General features: G+C 39.7%; 1 protein-coding gene across 6 annotated transcripts in view; it reads left to right on the forward strand.

Annotated features, from left to right (window-relative positions):
* Positions 1–22824, forward strand: part of rbfox1 (RNA binding fox-1 homolog 1) — a 227617-nt gene that overhangs the window by 129604 nt on the left and 75189 nt on the right. The window contains exon 1 of one of the 6 annotated variants that reach the window (XM_084744734.1): positions 22343–22472. The exons of the other annotated variants lie outside the window; for them this stretch is intronic. Within the exon in view, the coding sequence (XP_084600860.1) occupies positions 22461–22472 (12 nt within the window). The 5' untranslated portion in view covers positions 22343–22460. Of the gene's footprint in view, positions 1–22342; positions 22473–22824 lie in introns of those variants that run through there. 6 annotated transcript variants of the gene reach the window in all.

Here is a 22824-nt window from a genome sequence, read left to right on the forward strand (position 1 = left end):
GGCTGTGTGGAGCTAACACTGCTGGCTCTCTGCTGCAACACAAATCCTCCTGATGTCTGCTCATGCATTGTGGCTATGAGATGTACACTGTGCGTGTGTGTGTGTGTTATTATTTAAAGCAGCATTCCTCAAGACTTTATTGTAAAACCACAGTGGCGGAGTGGTGAGGCAAGACAAGCTGTGTTCATAATAGTTTATTTCTTGGCAGAGATTTGTAGAATCATCACTGTGGGCTGTGTTTCCCTGACTGACGGTGTGGCGGTTGCTGCACTGTCTCTGCTCCACCTTTCAGCCATGCATCACCCCCTTTGCCCATATTTGGATATCTGGTACCCAAATTTGCAGCAAGCAGAAAAACCCAAATCCCAGCTTCCAACCAATCAATGAAAAATGTAGAGGTGATGTCACATTCGCTATCTTGTTATTCTAGTGTGTGGTGCACATGCATGCTGGAGTTTGAGCTTATACATTACAGAAGCTTTTATACAGCAGTATAAAATTTATAGTAAAGTGATCATTTAAGTTCTTGCCCAAAGGAATTTCCAACCTAAAAAGCGCCCGATCTGTTCATTTTTAATGAGTAACATGGATTTAACTGTGTTGCCATAGTTACCATGGCTGTGCAAAGCGTTTATTCATTTTGTCCTTTTCCCAGTGAGATTAGCCATTTGAAGTCTTTAGTGTAGGTTCTGCTGTAATGTGTTGCCATAATGTACAAATTAGCATACGGTTTGGGCAGTGCTCCGGAGGTGTTTTAAGTTATGAACAGTTCAAGAGCAAACCTTTTAGCCCTCCCTCTTTATATGAGGCTAATGTTTGAAAACAAAGCCTCCTTTTTAACATTAGTTCATGAGGTCAAAAGCAAAATTAATGAATTAATTATTGATTTAAAAGTGAAATTTGCAGCAATTTGAAGCAATTTTTCCACTAGAGGCCATTAAAATGTATTGGCAGCTGTGTGTGACCAGATTATACAATCCCATTACATATAAGCTGTTACTTCCCACGCCTTCTGTAATGTAAAGACTGCCTTTGAGGAATAGCGTGCAGTGTTGTCCCTACTTGCTTGATTCATTGAGCCTGATAAGAGCTTTTCACAATGCATATTTTTAGCCCAGAGCCATGAGTTAAGGTTGTGATAATTTACTCCTTGTTCACTCACACATTGTTAACCCAGGGTTAACCTGTAAGCCCAGCGCTATACGATTCAGACTGCACTCCTACTAGCCCTGGGTTAAATGTCTGTTGGAACATGCCTCTAATGTTTAGATTTTACAGTGACGTGTGACCACTCCTTAACAGCCTTTAGCCCCGTTTCACACTGGCACTTTTTAGCTGTTTCTGATTTTCAGAGGATAACACTTCAGGCTTGGGGATAACTCTGCTCCGGAGTATGTCCAGCAAGCCCTAGGCTATAGTCTCGGTTAGCCCAATTTGGCATGTGCCAGGATTATGCCAGTGTGAAAGCTTTCTCAGCCTGGGGCTAAGGGAGTTCTACAAATGCTCGTAGCTCTGGGCTAGTCTCGCAAAACCAGACAATCAAGAGATCTCACTGCCTACTAGACATCTGGAGGTTTGTCAATGAAAGGCAGTTGCTTGAACAGAGACGAGTGCAGCTGCTAACAAACATGATCCTTACATTTTATTCAAGGACACACCTTACCAGCAAGGATGCTCTCTCCCCATTCTAATCAGTAGTAGGCACATGACATCTGCATGTTACTGCCAGAAAGACTTTGGATTGGTTCTGCAATGCAGGTTGGTTTTGTTTTGTTTGTTTCCACCCAGTGGTAAAATGAGAGAGGGGAAGCTGTTCTCAGAGTATGCCTTCACTATATTAACCAACATCAAACAACCTACTTTGTTTGAAGCATACCGACGTCTCAGCACTATAAATGTGACCTCAGTGACACACTAACACATACTGTATCCACATGTGCATGTCTCATGGCAAGTAACCATGCACTGTAATCATGTTATGTCACTGGCACGCCTTAAACCTGATTTCACACCAGATGCAAAACACCAGTAAGACTTGCTTTCCAAAATGTTCTAAATCCAAAAGATTCCTGAGTGATCAAAGAGGTATCACAGTTGATAGTATCACATTTGAGGCACCAGTGTTAAGAATACCGAATGGGGACTGTTTTCAGTTTTGGGTTTCTGTTTTATGTGGATTTGATCACATCTGGACTTATTCTTGACTGGATTGTGGAAGTGCTTGGACTTCAACTCAACTTAACTGGTTTTGATGACAGCCCTGATATAAAAATGTTGACAGTTGTTGACAGTAAAACTCGAAGCAAATGAATTCTGTCAGTTGGTCAGATTCTAAAGGCCAACCATGGAAGGGATAACCACAGTGCCCGAAAGAATGGCTCCTCATGGTTTTAATGACCCACTGACTATTTCTCTAGCTCCTCAGAACTTTAGACTTGCACAACATGCTGGTTGTCATGAATTTGTCAGTTCTTTCAGTGAATTTTGCTTTCTGGTGTTTGTGAGTGTGTGAAGGCCTGCTGGGGTCCGTAAAAGTCATAAATTTCATCATCAAAGGGCACATACGAACATCCACATATCTGCCCATTTGTTGTCTCCGGGCTGACTGGTCTACAGACCTGTCCATACGGCCACTACAGACACCAATCTACTGTGTACGTGTTACGTATTTCTTTGCAACTTATGTACCTTAGCTATCTTAAGGAACATACGTATGTAAGTTACATAAATGTAGCAACGCCTGCAAGCTAGTTCAACTTGAGCTGCACCGTAATCACACGTGACACGCCTCACTCTCCGCAAGCACACACTGAACGCACCCTTCCGATCTGGCGGTCTGTTTAAACCGCTAAAACCTCCCATCTCTCCCTCTGCCTGTCAGTGCCATTGCTGCTTTGCATCAGCATCACTGCCTGTTCCTTCAGCCCCACCACCACCCCAGGGGCATCCAAGATCATCACTCCTCATTATCTCTATTTAAACATGATCTGCAAGGAGTGATGAAGTCAGAGCCTAGACACCAAACTCTAACTGTGTTCTGCTGCTCCAATAAACATTCTTAATTTTAAATTGTAAAACATTACATAATTCAATTCCTAAACCAGGGTTTGGCAATCTACCATTTTTGTCTGAAAGAGAAAGATAAATCTAATGTCTTGCTGATCCTTCTGAAGCTGCAACTACTTTCATTAGTGACGAGGGTGGGATTTAACAGCCATAGCTAGCCTAGGGTGACAAAAGACTGGCCACTGGTAAGATTTAGAGGAAAATGCACTGAGCCGTAAATGCAAGCAATGATGCACATTTTACTTGATAAAATGTTAAAACTGTTTTATAAATTCCATGTATAGTTTAACAACTGGACAATGTACATAGGAATCAATTTAAACCTACAACAATTATAAGTGAAAGTGTTAACCAAAAAGACCTGTTATTAATTTTCATTTAATTTTTATTAGAGCTGCAGGGAGCCACAGGAGAGGGGCAAAAGAGCCACATGTCACTCCAGTGCTGCATGTTGCATACCTCTGTTCTAGCCTTATGCCTTTATTTTGAAAGTCTGTGTTGATGTTGCATATTGCTAACTTGACCACACGTGGCCAACGTTCACTGGTAAACGTCATGGTTTTAAGTGGAAGTCTACTGGGAAAGCTGTCGTATTTGACGAGTTGGGAGTGAGAATGTGTTTGCAAGGCTGAGTGTGACACTGGTGTGAAACAGGAGACACTGGTGAATTGTGGGATCTCTGAAGAGACAGAAGTGTACATCGAGTGTGGGTTAAGTCTTCTGTGCGTTGGCGTATTTGAGGCACACTTGCCTACTATTGTACCTGCTGCAATGTAAATGCACACATGTGCTCAAGACCGCAAGCGTGGGTCTCAGGACAGACCCAGAGAATACCTGATGTACGCACAAATACACACATGTTGTAAACATGACTAAAGGGTATGCAGTACAAAGGCCACAGCACCCAGTAAGCACACACAAACACACACACGCACACACACTGTGTTTCAGTGGAGGAATATCCCTCGTTTGCATGCGAGAGCTGCTGCAGTGGAGAGAAAAGCCTGTTTTTGTAGATTATGGAAATTACTGCATGGAGATGAAGTCTCCGTGTGTGTGTTTGTGTGTGTGTGTGTGTGCGCGTTTGTGTGTGTCACTGCTGCAGACAAGCTGTGGTGTGTTGACAAAGCAGTTCCCAATGAACCAAGTCCCTGGTTACACAGTGGCTAGCTGACTGTGTGCCAGAATGTCAGCTTTCTTTGTGCGTGCGTGTTTATTTTAGCACAAAAAAGCCAGAGTGTGTGTCAGTGTGTGTGCGTGAACAAATATACTGTATATGTTTCTTGTTGCTTGTGTATGTATCCTCACCTGTTTGTGTGACTGTGTACATTGTGTGGCATGGATTATGTATAATGGAGAAAAATGCAAATCATGCAATTACAAGCCCCAAAGCCAAGTATTAGAATTAATGCCTGCAGCAGATGTGATGGAAATGAAGTAAATTTCTGATGTGGAATTAGCATACTGTACTGTAGGACAACCCCCACCAGACACACAGATACAGACACACAGACACACACACGCACACACATGCAGTATCCATCACTTCACTCCATTGACTTGCATTCATTTCCTGGACACTAACCATAACCCTAACCATAACCCTAACAAATATAATAATTATAATTATTTATAGGTACTGCCTACAGACAGGGCTCCTTTTAGAGTGATTTACTATGATATATGTTAATAAGGTAAAATGAAAGAAGTGTATATATAAATATATGTATATATCTTTATTTCTATGTGGCCAATCAAATCAGTATGTAAATTACAAAAAATATAAAGGAAATAAATTGATATATTGTAGGCATATATAAAAAAAGACACCCCTTAAATCAATAAACAAAATTCACAGTAATTAAGACGATGCAATAAAGAGTCGTGAAACATTCACATCAAGGTATTTATTTAGATTTTTGTATGTGTGTTTAATGTTGAATTTTGTTTTATACCTAACACTTATCTATCTTTTTTATAGCACTTACCCATAAAGTTTTTAAGCACATTTCTCACCCTCAGTGTGTAAACATATGTATATGTGAGTATGCCAGACATAGCACAAAAAAACACCTTTTATTTTAAGCTATCTTATGTGATTGTTTTATTCTTTTTTACATTATAAACAATCATTTTAACAGATTTCATTTTATTTAACTTAACAGCCAGGGGAGAGACTGCTGCCCCCGTCTGTGCTTGTTGTCTTTTAAACCTTTTATTTATTTTAATTCTTTCATTTATTTTATTTCTTGATGGAGGGATTTTAACCATTAACAATGGTTCAATAAGGGACATTTTTAAAGTATTTCTAACATTTACAGTCCCCCTGTGTCTGTGCCCCTCCTAGTATTTAATTAGAGTGTCAGGTTTTAACCCTTACTTAACCCTAACCCACATCGTCACCCTTAAATTTAATGATTTGAGTTATGGGGACAGATTACAAACACTTTCTTTGTGTTTTATGGTCTGGACCCCTGCCAGCAGCCCCAAAAGAATACAGCGTTCGCTTTACCACACACTACTGAAGTGTGAGGGGGCCCAGGCTGTAGAGGGGGTAGAATGTGAAGTTTATCCTGAAGGTGGCATTAGGGGAAAAGCAGAGGTCTTCATTACAATGATTCATCCTTTGGGAACCCTAAGCATGAAAAGTGTGAAGCTCAAATTCATCTCATAAATTTAGATATTTCTGTTGTACATACTTGACCAAATTATCAGCCTGTCATCACCAGGAAACGAGGCATCCAGGTTATCTGTGAGGGTTATCACCAACCAGATCTAGCGTTACTGTTAGGTAGGGGCCTCTAGTGGCGGTAGTCATTATGAACAGGAATGGATGGTTGGTGCCAAACAAACTTAGGACTTTCTGGGGATTGAGTCACATGTGAAACCAATAGTCAACGTGGACTTACTTAAAGTTTTAAGTTACAAGTTTTGTTCCATATGTAACTTCCTCACGTCAGCTCCATCACCTGACATATGAAACATACCTATTTTAACCCAAACCACAATGTTTTTCTCAGCTTGACCAAGGAGCTGCAGAGGTTCAGGTTAGACACAAATAGTTTTTGTGACAATAAACATAACTGAAGTGCAATCATTTTACAATGTTAACTATGCCATTAATTTCATGTGAATATGTAATGCACTTAACTTTTTTCAATAAAGTTGCCAGCCAGTACCAGCATTTTTGACGAAATTCACTTTGTCAACACCCACAGAATATTCAGTTCTATGAATATGTTAAAATGGAATATATCAAAAGAAAGAACAGATCTGATCGTTTCAGACACAAAAAAATGTTTAGTTCTAGCTTCATTCATTCTTTGTTTGCACTTGAATGTTGTTTGGTTGCATTTTTTCAGGCAAAAAACAGAGAAAATGACATTTTTGTGAAAGAGACATTTTTAAGCGGAATATTGACTTGATGCTTTGTATTTTTGTTTTTCTATCATTTCATATTCAATATATGACATTACTGTCACCAGTGTGGTTAACATAAGGTGTGTGTGTGTCCCGCCCTCTGTCCAAAACACTGTCCAAGAGGCCCGGGGGCAGGAGCGCTCTCTGCCCCGGCTGCGGCGCGGGTCCCAGGGGCTGTTGTGTGAGCAGCCCCGCTGTGTCTCGGCTGCTATGTGACTCTCTGACCCGCAGATCTGCAGCTGAGCACCCATGTTTTCATGCTAGATAACACCACCTTCTTCTTCTGCTACTCAATTCCAGTGGTTCCTTCCTTCTTCCAGTTACAACTTTTTTTGTCAGATGATACGTCACAGCATCCCCTACCTCCTTGCAGTAAAAACAGCAATTGATGAGATATCTTGTCATTTGCAGGGAAGAGTTAAAGTCCATCATGACTATTACTGCTCTCTACTGGTCAAATATGTCATTTTGGGAGTCATTGCTAATTGACCCATACTGTCATGTAGGTCTAAGGATGGGGGTGAAATTACTATCTTTAGCACCTTTCTTCATACGATGCTGCCTAACATCAAAATACAAATCAGTGTAGAAAAATGTTATTTCACATTAAAAGAATCTATTATTTTCTGTAAAATCCATTAAACATAAGGATTCATACTTGACATACTTGACTTAACATCAAAATCAATCAAAAAAAACATTATAAATATTCATTCAATTGGTTTAAGAGCCTGGGATACAGGGTATTATTTTTAGTGATGACAACTGGTCAATCCACCACTTGCCTGGGAACTAGACAACTCTCATGGCACTATTTTCACTCATGCGCTTCACCTCCAACCTATTTTATCTGAATAAAATGAGGGCTTACATTCTTGATGTCTCTTTTTCCCCCATATCAAAGCAGTCAGATAGGAGGACAAGAGACTAATTAACAAGGTTGAGAAGCGGCACCTTTGATTTGATCCACAGCAGCCTTATGGGAATATCCTCAAAACGAGGTCTGTTTATGAAAACAACGATTTGATGGGAGTTACAAGTAAGAAAACTAAGCAATTATATAGAGACAAGATTTACTTGAGAAAATTATGTGAATAAAAAAACTTAGACACTTAGCTTACTCGTTTGCAGAGGGAGAAGTCACAAGCTTACAAGTTCACTTACCTCCTGTTTGCTGGGAGGCAGTGTCAGCCCACTAAAACTCAGATCTGTAACAGAACTGTAAAACTGGACATCAGAATTCTTGTACTACATTGCATATTCCTAAAATGTTTGCAGAACCTTATTTTAGTGGACTTCATAGCCGTAATATGAGAAGGTTGTAACCAGCTGCCATTTGTTCACTGGTTGGAAACAGACCACACATCGCACATTTTCTTGCTACTGATTGGATGTAGGTCCATACCATGTAGGTATCCAGTTGCGTGTAGAGAAATTTGTCTGTGTGTCTTGATAACGCCCCTTGGAAATCATAACTGAACTGAGAGGTTCCAGATTGGTGATACCAGGCCACAACTTTGCTTCAAATTTCTATAAACAGATATATGCATGTGAATATACAGAATCTGTAGACAAAAAGACCACAAGTCTTCTGGTTTCCATTTGTAGTTCATCTGTAGTCCAAGAACAATCACATTAAATTGGGCTTTGGTTGCATTCAGGTAAACAGTCCCTTTGGAGAGGTAAAGAGGCCGAACACATTGACCAAAATGGCATCTCTGAACCAGCATCTGTAATCTGATGACAATTTAGCTTCTCATTAGCTTTTCTTTAATTTATCTGCATTCATATGTGTGTTTACAAAGCCTCCAACTCCATTGTCACATTTAAAACTGCAAATCGGACTTTAAACAGTGACCAGCACATGGTGGCAGATATCCATTATCTGGATATCCACTGGCTGCCCCAGTGGCTAAACCGTTGTCAAATGAAAGCCGATGGGTTCCCAGATTGCTTTGGTCCAGACCGAAATATCTTGATAAATATTGGATGATTCGCACAATGTTTTATCAAAAACGGTACACAGAATGAAATACAGAGCCTGGCTTGTCTTTCGTAGGGTTGGTGATTTGGTGGACGTGACACCGATCTCATCCCTCAGGTGAAGCCTACTGGTCCTCCCTCTGATACCGCACCAACAAACTGTATTTCTGCTTTCTTGTTGAGTGAAACTTGGTGAAGTTAGTCTGTAATATTTTCAATACGTAAGAGATTTATTTATTATGTGCAGGTACAGGCCTCACCAGGACCAATTTCACTAGGATTCTTGTCTCTCAAAGTCAGCTTTATAAAATAAGGTAGAGAAAGGCAATCAAAGAAGCAGTATAAGAATAAATACACACAACGCAAAAAATACACACTATGAATTATATAAAATACACACTATGAATTATTGCACAATGAGTTATTTCACTATTAATTATGGCACAAAACAATGGACTGAGGAAAGACTGTGTGGCAGAGATAAAGGTAGTCCAGGAAAGTCAGAGTGAGGTATTGGATACAGAGACGCAGGCTTGTGAGTGGTGATGCTGTCTGTCCTGTGGTGTCTCAGGTTGTGTCCTGGGTACGTCCACCTGAGCAGAGAGCAAACTGGGTGGCGTGGGTCACCGAGGATGTTCTGTGCTTTCCTCCCGCGGCGTTGTGTGTGTGGAGTGTGTCCACGGAGTAGGAGGAGGAGGGGAGGTCAGAGTCTTTGATTCTCTCTGCAGTTTTGATGACTCATTGAGGAGGCTTCCCTTCAGCCGGGGTGGTGTTTCCAAACCACACAGTGATGCCGCTGGTGAGAATGCACTTAATTAGGCCTTTTCCACCAACATGGAACTGGTCCCGTTCCAGTTTGCGCACCTAATTTTAAGCCATTTGGAGCTCTTCCACTAGAAATAAATTGGCTGAAAAGTAGATTGGTTGTTGATGGTAATCCACTTGAAATTGGTGGGATGGTTTGCTAGTTAGTACCAAGATTTCAAGATCTTAAATAGAACTGGTTCAAGAATCAGCTGATTAGGTGGAAAAGTGACTATGAGTCCACTACAGGTGGGGGTCTCACTTTAAGTATGATGTTGTTAACCTGAGTGGAAACTAGAGGTGGGAGCAAGTCATCGTTTTTGCTCTTTGCCCTCAAGTATCAAGTTAAGTCCAAAGTTAAAACTAACCAGCCCTAAAATTTGAGTTTCAAGTCCTAAACAAATCATTATATAACAGCATGTTTCCAATTTTGTAGATTTACAAACTTACTGAGATATTGAGCTAATGTTAGCAAAGAATTAGCTCACTAACTGTGTTTATATTAGTCTTGACTTAGGCTTCTTTTTGCAACTTCAAATGCTGAACCAAGATGGAAGTTGTTGCATTTCTGTCTGCAATTTTCCACCTGTATTTTTTGCAAACTCAACCTCAACCTCATAGTTTTTGTACACAAACATAATGATCTTTGGTATTGTTTTTTTTTTTTTTTTTTTTCTCCCAACTGGAGCTCAGTAATATAACTTCAGTTCTCCATGGCTCACTCCCAAGTGCTGACTTGCTGAGAGTGAAAAGTGTGAACCTTTTCATCTTAGGCTTGGGGGAAGAGATCAAGTATGTTCAAATCCAAGTGAAGTCACGAGTCAGTGATAATTAAAGACCAAGTTGTGTTGCAAGTCTTCCTTGATTTGTCAAGTCGAGTCTGAAGTCATCAAATTAGTGACTTGAGCCTGACTGGAGTCCAAGTCATGTCACGAGTCACGAGTGCAGGGTCGGGGCATAAAGTTTGAGGCAGAGAGAAGAGAAACAGTCAGGTAAAGGTTTACAGTTGTTTTCACTGAGGGCTCACCTGGACTCAATCCAGCTGCAGACCTGGAGGAAACTATCTTATTTTATTTTTAATGTAAAACATAAACAGAAAATAGATGTAACGCCAATTATTTAATTTTATATTTAAATTAAAATAAGATCTCTTAAATATGTTTTTTTAATTTTTAAATAACATGTCAAATGGTGCTGTTTTGATTAAATTTAACTAATGCAGTTTGGCTCAGCTTATTGCTTTAATGCTGTCTTTATTTATTTTTTTAATAAGACGTTAAATGTTGCTGTATCGCTTCGATTTAGTTAGATACTTTTGACAGTTTGGTTTAGAATAGTGTGTATGAATTGTCCTGTATAACCTGACAGTACAGTAGAAGTGACATAAACAGTATCTTCTTCAATGTAAAGTCTACCATTAAACCATCAAACACGCTACGCTATATGAGGAGGTGAAAGAGAGATGGATCTTGTAAGCATTCTGCTTTTAGTACATAGAAATACCCTCGAGGTGCCCCTGTAGCTCAGCTGGTACAGCGTGCGCCCTGTGTACTCAGGCTATCAGTCCTCTGCAGCGGCCGCCGGTTTGACTCCTGCCTGCGGCCCATTCGCTGCATATCATCCCCTCTCTCTCTCTCTGCCTTCTTTCCTGCTTTCTTCAGCTGTCCCTGTCAGAATAAAGGCAAAAGCCCCTTAAAAAAAGAAATACCCTCAACAATGTGTTTGTACAGTCGACCAGGTTTATTGATTAAGATCTGGAATTGCAGTATGCAGTATTCTTGATTTTACTTGGACACAGAGAAGCTTGATTCTAACTGAAGTTTCTTCAGCCTCTTTCTCTTCCATATACTTGTACTTATTTGAACAAAGTTTATTTCTGAATTTTCATTAATACATTTTAATGAACAGAAATCCCCCCACCCATGATAACATTCACTAACAATTTAACTATACGATAAAGATAAACTATAATAAATAGAAAAACTATACAGGTCCTGCAGAATAATAATAGTTCAAATAAATAAACATGTAAATATTCTAAACAGGTAACAACGTTTCCAACGTTCCTATAGCTTCATATCTACACACTACAAAACTCATCATCCATAAAGTTATCAGAACCTAAAACATCAACTTGGCTCAGGAAAAGCTGCCATATCAGTGTAATACTTGTACATTTTTATGTGGGAGGAAAACTTTGTGCCTTCACAAGCAGTTTTGTAAGTTCATGCTGTATTTCAGTAGCAGAGGAATTGCACATTTTGCTGCTCCATTGTTCTCCAGACAGGCTGTAGATCTCTCACCTCTCGAGTAGTAACTTTAATAAACTTTATTTGCTGATAACACAAAGTATTTCTGTCCTTTCTCTGTGTTGCTTCCTACATTTTGATATACTTTTTGTTGAAGCAGTTAAATTGTCTAGTTTAAGGCACCATTTATGTTGGACTTTGACATAACTTTAAAGACGTCCTGTCAAACGTTTGCAGAGGTTTCAGTAAAATAATTATATTAAATTAACACTTATCAGTTTTGAATACCTCCATAACATGTTTTTCAGCTGCCTCTAGTATCAGTGGGGATACATAAGTTTTAGAGAGCCTGATATCATGTGTCAGGATAAATAGAAATGATTAATTAAGTCCGTGTTTCTTCTGTTGTTCTGTTGCATGAAAAAAGAACATGAACTGTAGTGTAGTTCTGCCTGTTTTCTGTCTTGTATTGTCTTTTGCATTTGAAAATCATTCAAGATAATGAAAATGTAAAGCGCATACATGAATATATTCAGCTGTGTTTCTGTAAAAATCCCCACACTGGTTATTAGATTCCACGATCTTCCAGAAATTCATGTTCAAGTATCTGCAGCAATTCCTTCTGCTCAACTCCTCCTCTCATAGTGTGTGGATTTGTCTATTTTTATTCTCCTGCTCTCCCTCACCCACTCGCACACTGACACACACACACACACAGAGACACACACAGAAGAGTTGGGTTTTGGATCAGTTTAAAGCGTTGGCCATGATGCTTTTGAGCAAAGCAAGTGGAAGCTCATCTCCATGTTGCCTTGGAAACGTAGGAAAAAAAATGTTTGATATGTCCTTGGAGGACCCATAATGTGTGTGTGTGTGTGTGTGTGGTGTGTGTGGGGGGAGGGGGGGAGGTATATTTGTAGCTATGTACAGTAGATTTATTCTTTTATATATTTTGTTCATCCTGTAACAGGATTTTACATGATAACTGATTACATTTTCAGCTCCTGTTATAATGCAACATAACAAGAGCACAGCAAATGGAAAGAGAGCGCGGTCACCAGAGGTTCAGTACTTACTTCTTCCTTCAAGTTTTTATAGATTTTATTTTGTTTAATTTTTTTATTCAGTGTTAATGTAACATTTCTTGTCAGGCTACTGCCAGTCCTAAAAATAAGTCAAATATAGTTTCTTGCAGTGTTTCACTTGTGACAGACGACGCATTATACCTTCATGAAACAAGAAAATCTTAGCAACAAATTATATACATTTAAGGTTTGCATTTGTACATTTTACATAGAAGATTAAATACTTGTACTTTTTTGTCCTAAAAGTGTGAGTTAAATGCTGTGAAAATAAACAATTTTGCTTTTCTTCTTCTGTGGTAGCGAAGAACTGGATGCACCTCAGGCCTGGGGACCATACTCTCTTCCCATTGGCTTGCAGACCTGGTCCCCAGACATGAAGTCTGCAGATAGCCCCTTCTTGGGTAGCACTTTATTTTAAGTGGTGTGCATAAGACTGCCTTGACATTGTCATAACCATGTAATGACACCTGTTAACATGAAGGAGTCTTAATGAATGCTTATGACTGTTGTCACTGAGTGTCATTCAGTCCACTATGTCATTTTTAATGCAAAGTTTACATTGTTTGATATGCCTTTGTTATGACAGTTTAAAGAGTGACCTGATGGACAAATCGCTGTTAGCTAGTTGTTGCTTAAGCAGGCTAATTGCTGTCTGCTGAACTGTAGCAAGTGTTAGCCAGTTAGCTTGGTTAACTGTGGAGCTAGCCACCTTATTCTTGACAAAATTTTTATGGTGTCATGATGGCCAATGTTGAAACCAACCACATGTGACAGTAAAATATAATGTTGTTGTTTTTTTTTTTTGTTTGTTTGTTTGTTTGTTTGTCTTTTTAGTTTGATGATGTCAAGTTGTCACAACAAAGACATTGACAGGTTATCTTGTTTTGATTAATCCTGTAAAGCCTGACACATAAAATTACCTTTTTTTTTTAATTGAAGTGCAACTTTTGACAAAATAATAATAAAAATATATTTTGTTTGTATATTTGATACTTAAGGCATTTATGAAAATTCATTGATCACAATCATTTTGATAGCAAGTATTGTTCATTGCCTTTGAAAAAAAATGGCACATTTCAATTTGTTTGGATTTGGTTTTTTATTAAACAGGAACCTGTTTGTGATGGAATTATGCAGACTGCATCATGAAAGTCAGCAGAAACACAACATACTGGCTGTATCATATAAAATAAATTACACGATATGAAGTAATTCTAGGTAGTTTCACTGAAGTAAATATTCATATTGAAATATTAGTAACAATATAACTGCTAACGGTAACTATAATATTAACTTTTCCAAAATTAGCAAAGATTTTTGTCCAAAAAAAGGTGTCATGATGGATGCACTACATCAATGGAAGCCATGTTGGATTTTGCACTCAGATGTAGGCTGCTGCCTACAGTGCACTGGTAATCCACTAGAGGGCAGAAGACATGTCTCAGATTACAGGGAAGTATTGAACATATTGATGTGACAGAGGTTTCAGACATTCATGTATCAAATATGATGTCAAATTTCCATAACAAAGACACCTCAAACAATATCAACTTTGCATTGAAAATGATATAATTGACCAACTGGCAGTTGATATTAATTCAACAAGACTCCTTCATGTTCGTGACAGGTTTCATGATGTGGTTATGACAGTGTCCTGACAGTCTTATGCACACCCCTTCAAACAAAGTGCTACCCCCTCTTGTTTTATGAGCTGCACTGCTAACGCCAGATAAAATGTACCTGCAAATGTCAACATCAGTCAGTCTATCACTGGATTTAAAGTTATAATTAGCATTGTCAGATGAGCTGTGTCAAACACAGGCACACAGGAACGCCCACTCTGAGGGTCGGCGATTAAAAGGTTTTAGCATCTACAGTATATAATGGTAAAGACTTTCGTATGAATCTCTAAAGAGCCTCTTTTCTTCCTTTCAGTAATAGAAAAATAATAACATAAAGTCCTTTTGACATCAGTTTGACTGCAATAGAGAATGACAAACTGTGATTTCGGTTGGACTTTAATGACATACAACACACACTTGCTCACTCTCACACAGAGTGACAGTGTGATGTCCCTGGTGGGGACTGTGTGACTTGAGAATGAATTAGTGAATAGATGAAGTACTTGTGAAAACCCTCAAATAACCTCAGCAAAATACCCTCTTAAACACGCATAACACAGCCCATAGATTCTATTGTACGACAAGTGTGTGTATGTGTGTGTGTATGTGTGTGTGTGTGGGCGTGTTTGGGCTCATCTGCATGGCGGTTGTTGCAGTCAGCCAAGGTCACGTCACACTTTATGGCAGGGCTCTCTGTCAGAAATCAAATTTTAAATGGGTGAAATGAACCTTGAAAACATGCCCACACATTCTGAACAGACTGAGAGGAACTTCAGCCACGTCCTGAGGTATCACTGAAAAACATGTCGACCATGGAGTGCGCAACACTCACTGACTTGTTCTCTATAAGCCTATAACTGATGCTGCACTATGGGAATGCCTCTATATAACATATCTATAGACAAGTTATTTCAAAAGCCTTGTTACTCAGAGAGGTTTAAGGCAGACCACTCAGGCCTACTTAAAAACACCAAAGCACGAAGTGGTGTGACATTAGTGATGCAATTAGATTCAGCAAGGTATGTCTGTCGCTGAGAACATGGTGCTGATAACAAGCTAAAAATCGAGGGTGTTCAGTGGTGCACCTTTCACACCTGTGTGTTGCTGTGTTTCTAGACCTTATGTACATGATGTAAATTAGGTACGTTACATAGTTAGGTACATTACGTAGTTAATGCTGTGAAATGGGTGCAGTGTTGTTAGGTTCAGGCACCAAAACTTCATAGTTCCAGACAAATGTGCTGAGCCCATGTTATGTTTACTCTGGCTGATAGGTCTAACCTTATACGGCAGATGGTTTGTTACACAGAACCATCTGGGAAGTCGTCCTTAGAAACTGTTTGGAAAAGGGCAAGCACTTTCAAAAAAAAAAAAAAAAGAACACATGGTAGGTGATTGAATGAACCATCTGTCTATCACGTCTAACACGGGCAAAGTCTTGCCAAAGACAGTTGGTAGAAGAGCAAAAATATCTTTTCCATGGAGAAAAGCCTTCAGTGTTGTTCTTTGCTCTTCTTTCAATGATCACACTATCTAAGCTTACCTCTCAGGAGCCGCTGCTGTTTGTTTGAGACGTGTCGCTTCCTAAAAACTATCTACCACTACCACAGCTGTAGTTCCAGTAGTCCATGAATGGATAATGTGAAGCCTGGCAAGATGGATTCTTGTGTAATCTTGTGATCTCATGAAAGCAGATATCTCGCAGTGTAAAGATACGTCTGGCCCCACTTACATTCAGACAGAATTCACCAGCCATGGATCCAGTCGGGCCAATCACAACAGTTTATTTAATATGTGGCGGGTTCAATATAATAATTGACAGAGGAGCATCATTGGTTCATGTCTGAAAAGTTGTAAGTCATACATTTCTCTGCTCTGATTAGTTATAAGCGTTCAGTCTGGAAGTCTATCCAGCACAACATCTCAGACTCCTGAAACTCAGATAAAACTGTCAAACTAGGCAATGTCACACGTTATGTTGCTCTGGTTGGTTGTAGGTCATGTTTCATTTTGTTCCAGACCAGTACACATGTGTGAGTTAGTCTGGAGATGCCAGGCTAATTTATTTAGGTTTAGGCACTGAAACTACTTTGTTCGGTTTAGAAAAAGATGATACTTGGGTTAAAATAAATATATTACTTGCATAATTTAAGTTACGAACGTAAGTATGTGTAAGCAAAGTAGAACAAACACAGTATAAAGAGCGGCAAAATTCACATAGAGAGGAGGTTGGGCTGATGGACGGTCAAACTCAGAGACTGGGATTAGTTTCCTGTGTCTCTAACTCAAACTAAATTTCTTTCTCTTTCCACCATTCTCAAATATCTTGTGATTGCCACAGGAAACTGAAATGCAACTCTGCCATCTGTAGAACCAATAACGTTTAGATCTTTTGCATACCAATTAGGCAAAGTTAATATGTTCTTGGCTAGAAACACGGCCACAACCATAACTCGATGAAGGAGGACGTCTTTTCTCAGTGCCTCTGAAATACTGTAAATATTTTCTGATCTGTTTCTGCTGTGGTTACAGATTGATTAGGTTTAGGCACAGATCTACTTGGTTAAAGTCTGTGTAAAGGGAAAAGGGAATTTGTCTTCTAAACACATTATATATGTGAGAAGATAGCTGCTGAAAACACTTGAAAAGACTGAGAACTATGTAGCACTTAATCGTAGCGCTACACCAATAGACTGTTGTTCAGATTTCTGTGTTCAGGACTTTTTGGACGAACCTGAAACACGGTCCCTCAACACTACATAAGCCCCACGAACCAACACATGAGCAAACCCCCCCCCCAAGGTGTCTCTCTCGGGCCAATTCAGCCCAGCAGTTCACTTCAGCTCACTTCAGTTCCAACAACCCAACGCAGAAGAAATGAATACTGTCCTGTCGCCGTCCTCTGGCTCTGGTGACTCTCCTATGTCAATCAAAGTCAAACGATAATAATCGTTTTACATATTTTCTACATAGATAAAGTTGACTTGACCTGTTTGACCAGTCTACATAGCAATATAATGCACGGCAAAGTCTTTCCATGTTTCAGGTTATAAACGAAATGTCATTTAGAATAAAGTTCCCATCAACCAGAACCTCCCTTGAAATGTCAGCTGCCACTGTGTAACTCTTCATTAATCCAGTCGTGTTTCCTACAAGAACTGCAGGCTATAATTAACGCTTTATGAGTGTGTTAATGCGAGGTGTGTCAGAGGAAGGGTGTGTGTATTTCACTTGTACATACATCGTTTGTCCACGTATGTGTGTGTGCATAGCTATGTAACTTTGGACGACTGTCATCTGTCACTGTTGCAGCAGCGTCTCTTTTCTGCTGTTTAACACTTGTTCATTTGCCTAACAAGCCCACAGATGTTGTTCTGTTGTCAGGATCAATGTTTGCACTTTGTAGTAACTGAAAGCCATTACACTGGCACATACAGCGAGCTGAGAGAGAGCGAGCGAGTGGTTGTGAAAACACAGATGATGGCTGGGTAATATAGACCCATCTGTTGGCTGTTGTCACTGGGAGAGAAGTATTTATATCACACAGTTTAGTGTGTGATGTGCAAAGTTTGTTTTTCACATTTTATGGCCAGGCAATATGTTTATGTAACACTTTCTAACTATTTTATGATTCAACATTACTTTGAAGTAATGCATGTATAGCGCAGCAGTATTACAGACAGAAATGTGTGCTTCTCTGTGGGCCAGAATTTAAATTCCCTTGAATTTAAAAACGCTACATCATTCAGAGGTGTACTGCATAATCACATTTGCTTTGGTTGATACACATGTGGAACAGGTCTGCATGGGTTTAATGAAGGATTTTCTTATCTTAACTCTGGGGCCTGTGTGATCAAACATGCCTGCCATTACCACCAGTAAACACAGGTGTCACCACATCACCAGGACTTAACCCCCTAAACAAGTGTTCAGTAGTCCTGAGGCACACGGATGTTACATTTAACTTTAAATACCCATGCAACTGATCTTTGGAAAGTTAAGGTGCTTGTGTTTCAGTCAATGCAAATCATTTCAAGACACAATCACAGCAGCAGTTATAGGAAACTTACCTTGTGAGGCAGCTGGATTTGTGAGATCATGGATGCAAATCCATCTTGCCAGGCTTCAAGTTATCTGTTTGTGTCGGCACCAAAAGCGGTGCAGCCAATTAGCATCCTAGGAGGGACTACTGGCAGCTGTGGGTGTGGTTTTAGGTAGATTGGTAGGTAGGATACTGCAGTAGCATCAGTTCTACTAGAACTAGAACTGCTCTTCATTGACAGAAGAGCAAAGACCAGCTTCGTCAAAAGTTTGATCTGACTGGTTGAAGTTCGTCCCTGTTAGACATGGGTGACAAACGGTTGAATGTAAACTCAAAATTGTGAGTACGTTGTTGCAATATTGTGATTGTAATGTGCATTCACGTATCATGTAGTGACATTCCTGCAGCATTACTCTTAAAACTTTATAAAAAAGTAGTGGAGTCATTAGGACAGCGTACCTGCGATGTCTGAAATGACAGGCTAGCAACATCACTTTGGAATTTCATTTGGTAGGTCACTACAACCTTATATATGTTGTTCCCGCAATGTCACAAGTCACAAAAGTTGCTTTGCAACAACGTGCCTGTAGTGTCTCTGTCTTGTATGGTGTATACAATATCCTTCCAATATATTCCCCAAAAAGTAGTGGAGACATTGGGACACCTTACCTTACAAAAACATCAATGTTCTCCAAATAGCACAAAACAACAGTATGTACGCTGCTGAAATACACAATTTACAAGTCAAACATACACAGACCCAGTTAGGAGCATGGTAGTTAGCATCAGATCACGAAAAATCTGCAGCTAGCAGCTAGAAACGTGACTTTATCTCAGATTTCTAAAGTTATCTCTAAAAACATGGCACCCCTGGCTGTGATTAATGATTTGACTCTAGAGCGGTGCCTGCTCTCTGCAAAATGTCAACCAAAAATATGGTACTTGAAATGCAAATATCTAAAGGATTAACAGCAGGAGTCCGGCTGGGTAGACCTTAAAAACAGTTTTGCTGTCTTACTCTGAGATATAGATAGACTCTATAATGAATACAGTGCAGTGTAATAATCACAAATAACTACATGTTATGAGTGATAGTGAGAGCCTGGCTGACTCATGACTGAGATGAAGTTCTGTCTCAATGAATGAATGAATGAACAACCGAACGAACGTCTGGCCTCGAGTGATTGAGCAGGACTGCCAGCCAACCCAGCAGTGCTCCCTGTGTGTGTGTGTGTGTGTGTGTGTGTGTGTGTGTGTGTGTGTGTGTGTGTGTGTGTGTGTGTGTGTGTGTGTGTGTGTCTGTGTGTGTTCATCCTGCCTCAGTGGTGTTGCTTCGGTCACACCCCGCCTCACATTGCCCCAAACCATCTGTCAACTACATGACCAGGACACACACACACACACATGCATACACACACACACACACACATCTGGCCAGAACTGGCCCTTCCACAACGTGTCATCCAGCTTCTCCCTCCTCACACACTCCCTGGCTCTGTGTGTGTGTGTGTGTGTGTGTGTGTGTGTGTGTCTAGGCAATCAAACAGTTAGAAGGCCATGGCCGCTTAGCAAACTATTGATCTGTAGATGATACACTGTGTGTGTCTGTGTGTGTGTGTGCATGTGTGTGTCTGTCATTGCTGTCTTTCTGTGCTCTGTGATTCATTGTTGACTGATGGGCTTTCCTGTGAAAGCCACAGAGCCACAGAGAGGCTGAGACAGATGTATTTCACAAAGAGAGACCCTCGCGTTATATAAGACGGAGGGCATGGGGACCAGCCACTAAAAGGATTATCATAATTCATAGAGACAGAAAATGAAGCAAAAACTATGTTATTTTATTTACTAGTTTATAATGACTTTTAAAGAATGAAAATAAAATAATAAGCAACCACAACAGTATTTTCATGTTAAATACTTTTAATTTCTTTTTTAATTCTCAGTAAAGAATACAGATTAATTAACCCCACTGGCATGAACTCTTTGTCTCCATGGGGACCAGTCACTAAGAAGATTATTATTATTAACAGAGACAGAAAAGGAAGCAAAAATTATAATACTTTATTTGATGAGAAAAGTAAAAGGCTCCCTTTATTGCTTTGGATAGAATGTTTTGTAAAGGTTTTGTTTATTTATTGTATGTTATTTGCAGTGGCAAATTAGAAGAAGGTACATATAATCCTGTGAATATTGAATATTGTGAATATTGTATTTTTTGACACATTTTTGTAATATTAATATTTATCAACATAAGCATAATAAAAAATCTTAATTTACTTCCTCTAACTTTTTGAAACCTGCATGTTGGTGACTTTTAAAGAATGAATATAACAAGTACACTGCAACAGCATTTTCAAGTTAAATACTTCTGTTTGGCTTTTAAAAACATCTCAATAAAGAATCAGAAAAGGTCATGCCTCTGGCATGAACTCAGTTTTCTTTCATGCATTTATTTTTTGCTCCTGCCCCTAAAAGAAATTTGATGCAGCAGATTTTACAGATTGCATACTCCTTTCCTTTAAATCTTTCCTTAAGAAATGGGAATTCTTTTTAACCTGGTTTGGTGTATCTGAATTTTTGTGGTAGAAACTGTAGACTTTTAGGTTGTGGAGAAAAACGTTTGTAAATTTGTCATATACTGGGAGAAATACAAGAGAATTGTGACCCTGGGAGGAAATGAAAGGAGAGGACAGTGAAAAAGGGAAGTCAAGGGTTGACAAATATGCTCATCCATAATGGACGGCTCACCTGACAGCAGGTAGTTCTACATATATATGGGGGTAGACGTTAACCCAAGTGTGTGTTCAAACAGGGTCTCTGGGGTCAGATGTGGATTTCCTTCTTGATCTTTCTCCAGAGAACTCATCCACTGTTGGTCAAAAACACACTGAGGCCTCCATGTACTGCAGACACCTGACACAAACATGGACACAGTGAAAAGACGAGGCCAGTGGCTGTAGCACACTTGAATAAAGACTAAAAGTGTTAAATGAGCTATTTATCCTTTCAAATAAAATATTACTGTAACTCCTGTTTTTCACTGCTACCTTTCTTACATGCAACACAAAGCAAGCACAGGCATCTCAAATGTATTGTCAGAGGCTCCTAACACATACAGCAAACTTTAGCTTAAATGCTATGTTAATTTGGCTAATAATTGCAACAATTCAGCAATTCAATTTTACGTTACACACTTGTACACTAATTCCATAACCTGACACGCCAGATGGCACTTTCAAAAAACGCTTGGCAGGCGATTGGATGAACATCATGTCACATCTAACGTGGGCTAACTTTAACCAATCAGATCCAACTCTTGCTGAAATCACTCAGCAGAAAAGCGAAAACATCTTTACCATGGAGAAAAGCTAAAGCTAATGCTATTCAGTTAAAAAAAAAGTCAGAATTTAAGACTTGGCTTGTCATGTTGAAACAGGGAAGGGTCAAACACAAACTACTGCCACAATACAGGAGGCACACTGTAGACTAAAATATCATTATGTGCTCTAGTGTTGCGATTTCTCTTCACGTTGCTTCTTGCCCTCACCCTAATCCTTACCAGACCTGCTAAAGGTCTGGTGAGGGTGATCATTTTCAACCCAAAGCATGATCCTCCCCTACGCCTGTGTTTTTTTGTTCCTACTCCTACCCAGATCTTAACCACAAAATTATCTTGTTATAAAATATAAAGAGTTTATACAACATGCGCAATCAGATAGCCTACAAATCTCGTGAGAATTTTGCAAATCTTGGGTTCCCTGCTCGACACAACCAACTACGTGGCCTAAACCAGGGAAAACAGACCCAGACCAAAAACAGTGAAGAAGTATGTGAAGACGGCTGTCTGTATACTTTTGGTCATATAGTTTAATAGAGCAAATTAAATAAAAGAAAACAAAACTGAGAGGAAGAGGAAGGTTAGCAAAGATAAAGGAAAAGAGAAGGATTGTGGAAGAGGAAAGAGAAGAGAGTGGTGAAAACATTTTGGGGGAATGCTGCTTTCATTCACAGTGGCACCTCCTCCTCCTCCTCCTCCTTCTGCTCATTCCCCCACTACACACTGACACACACACACACACACACACACACACACAAAAAGCCATCCATAATTGATGCTAGCTGTAGGCAGACACTAGCGGGCTGGACTTTATAGCGCAGCTGGATGTGCATGGAGGAAGGCTGAGGCAAGATGGTCGAGCAGGTACTTCTGACAATATACACACTGTTTCTCCTCCATCTCTCTCTCTCTCTCTCTTCCTCTCTCTCTCTCCTCACTGTCGCTCCTGCACTCGCTCTCTTGCTCCATGTGTTTGTGCTGTGACTGCAGAAGGCAGCATGCTGCATGCTCCTTTTGTGGATTGTGTGGGTATTTATGACTGTGTGTATATATGCAGCGCATGTGGGTTTGCAGGGCTGCTTGCTCTGTTTGTGTGTGTGTGTACGTGCATCTCTTTCTTTCATCCTATACTAGCAGCTAGCACGAGTCGATGAATTTACGCATTAGAGAGAGGGGGAGAGGGGCTGCAGCTCTGTTGGAAATGAAAGCAGGAAAC

Source organism: Lutjanus erythropterus, chromosome 19, assembly GCF_056507025.1.
Source record: "Lutjanus erythropterus isolate fLutEry1 chromosome 19, fLutEry1.hap2, whole genome shotgun sequence".
NCBI lineage: Eukaryota > Metazoa > Chordata > Actinopteri > Lutjaniformes > Lutjanidae > Lutjanus > Lutjanus erythropterus.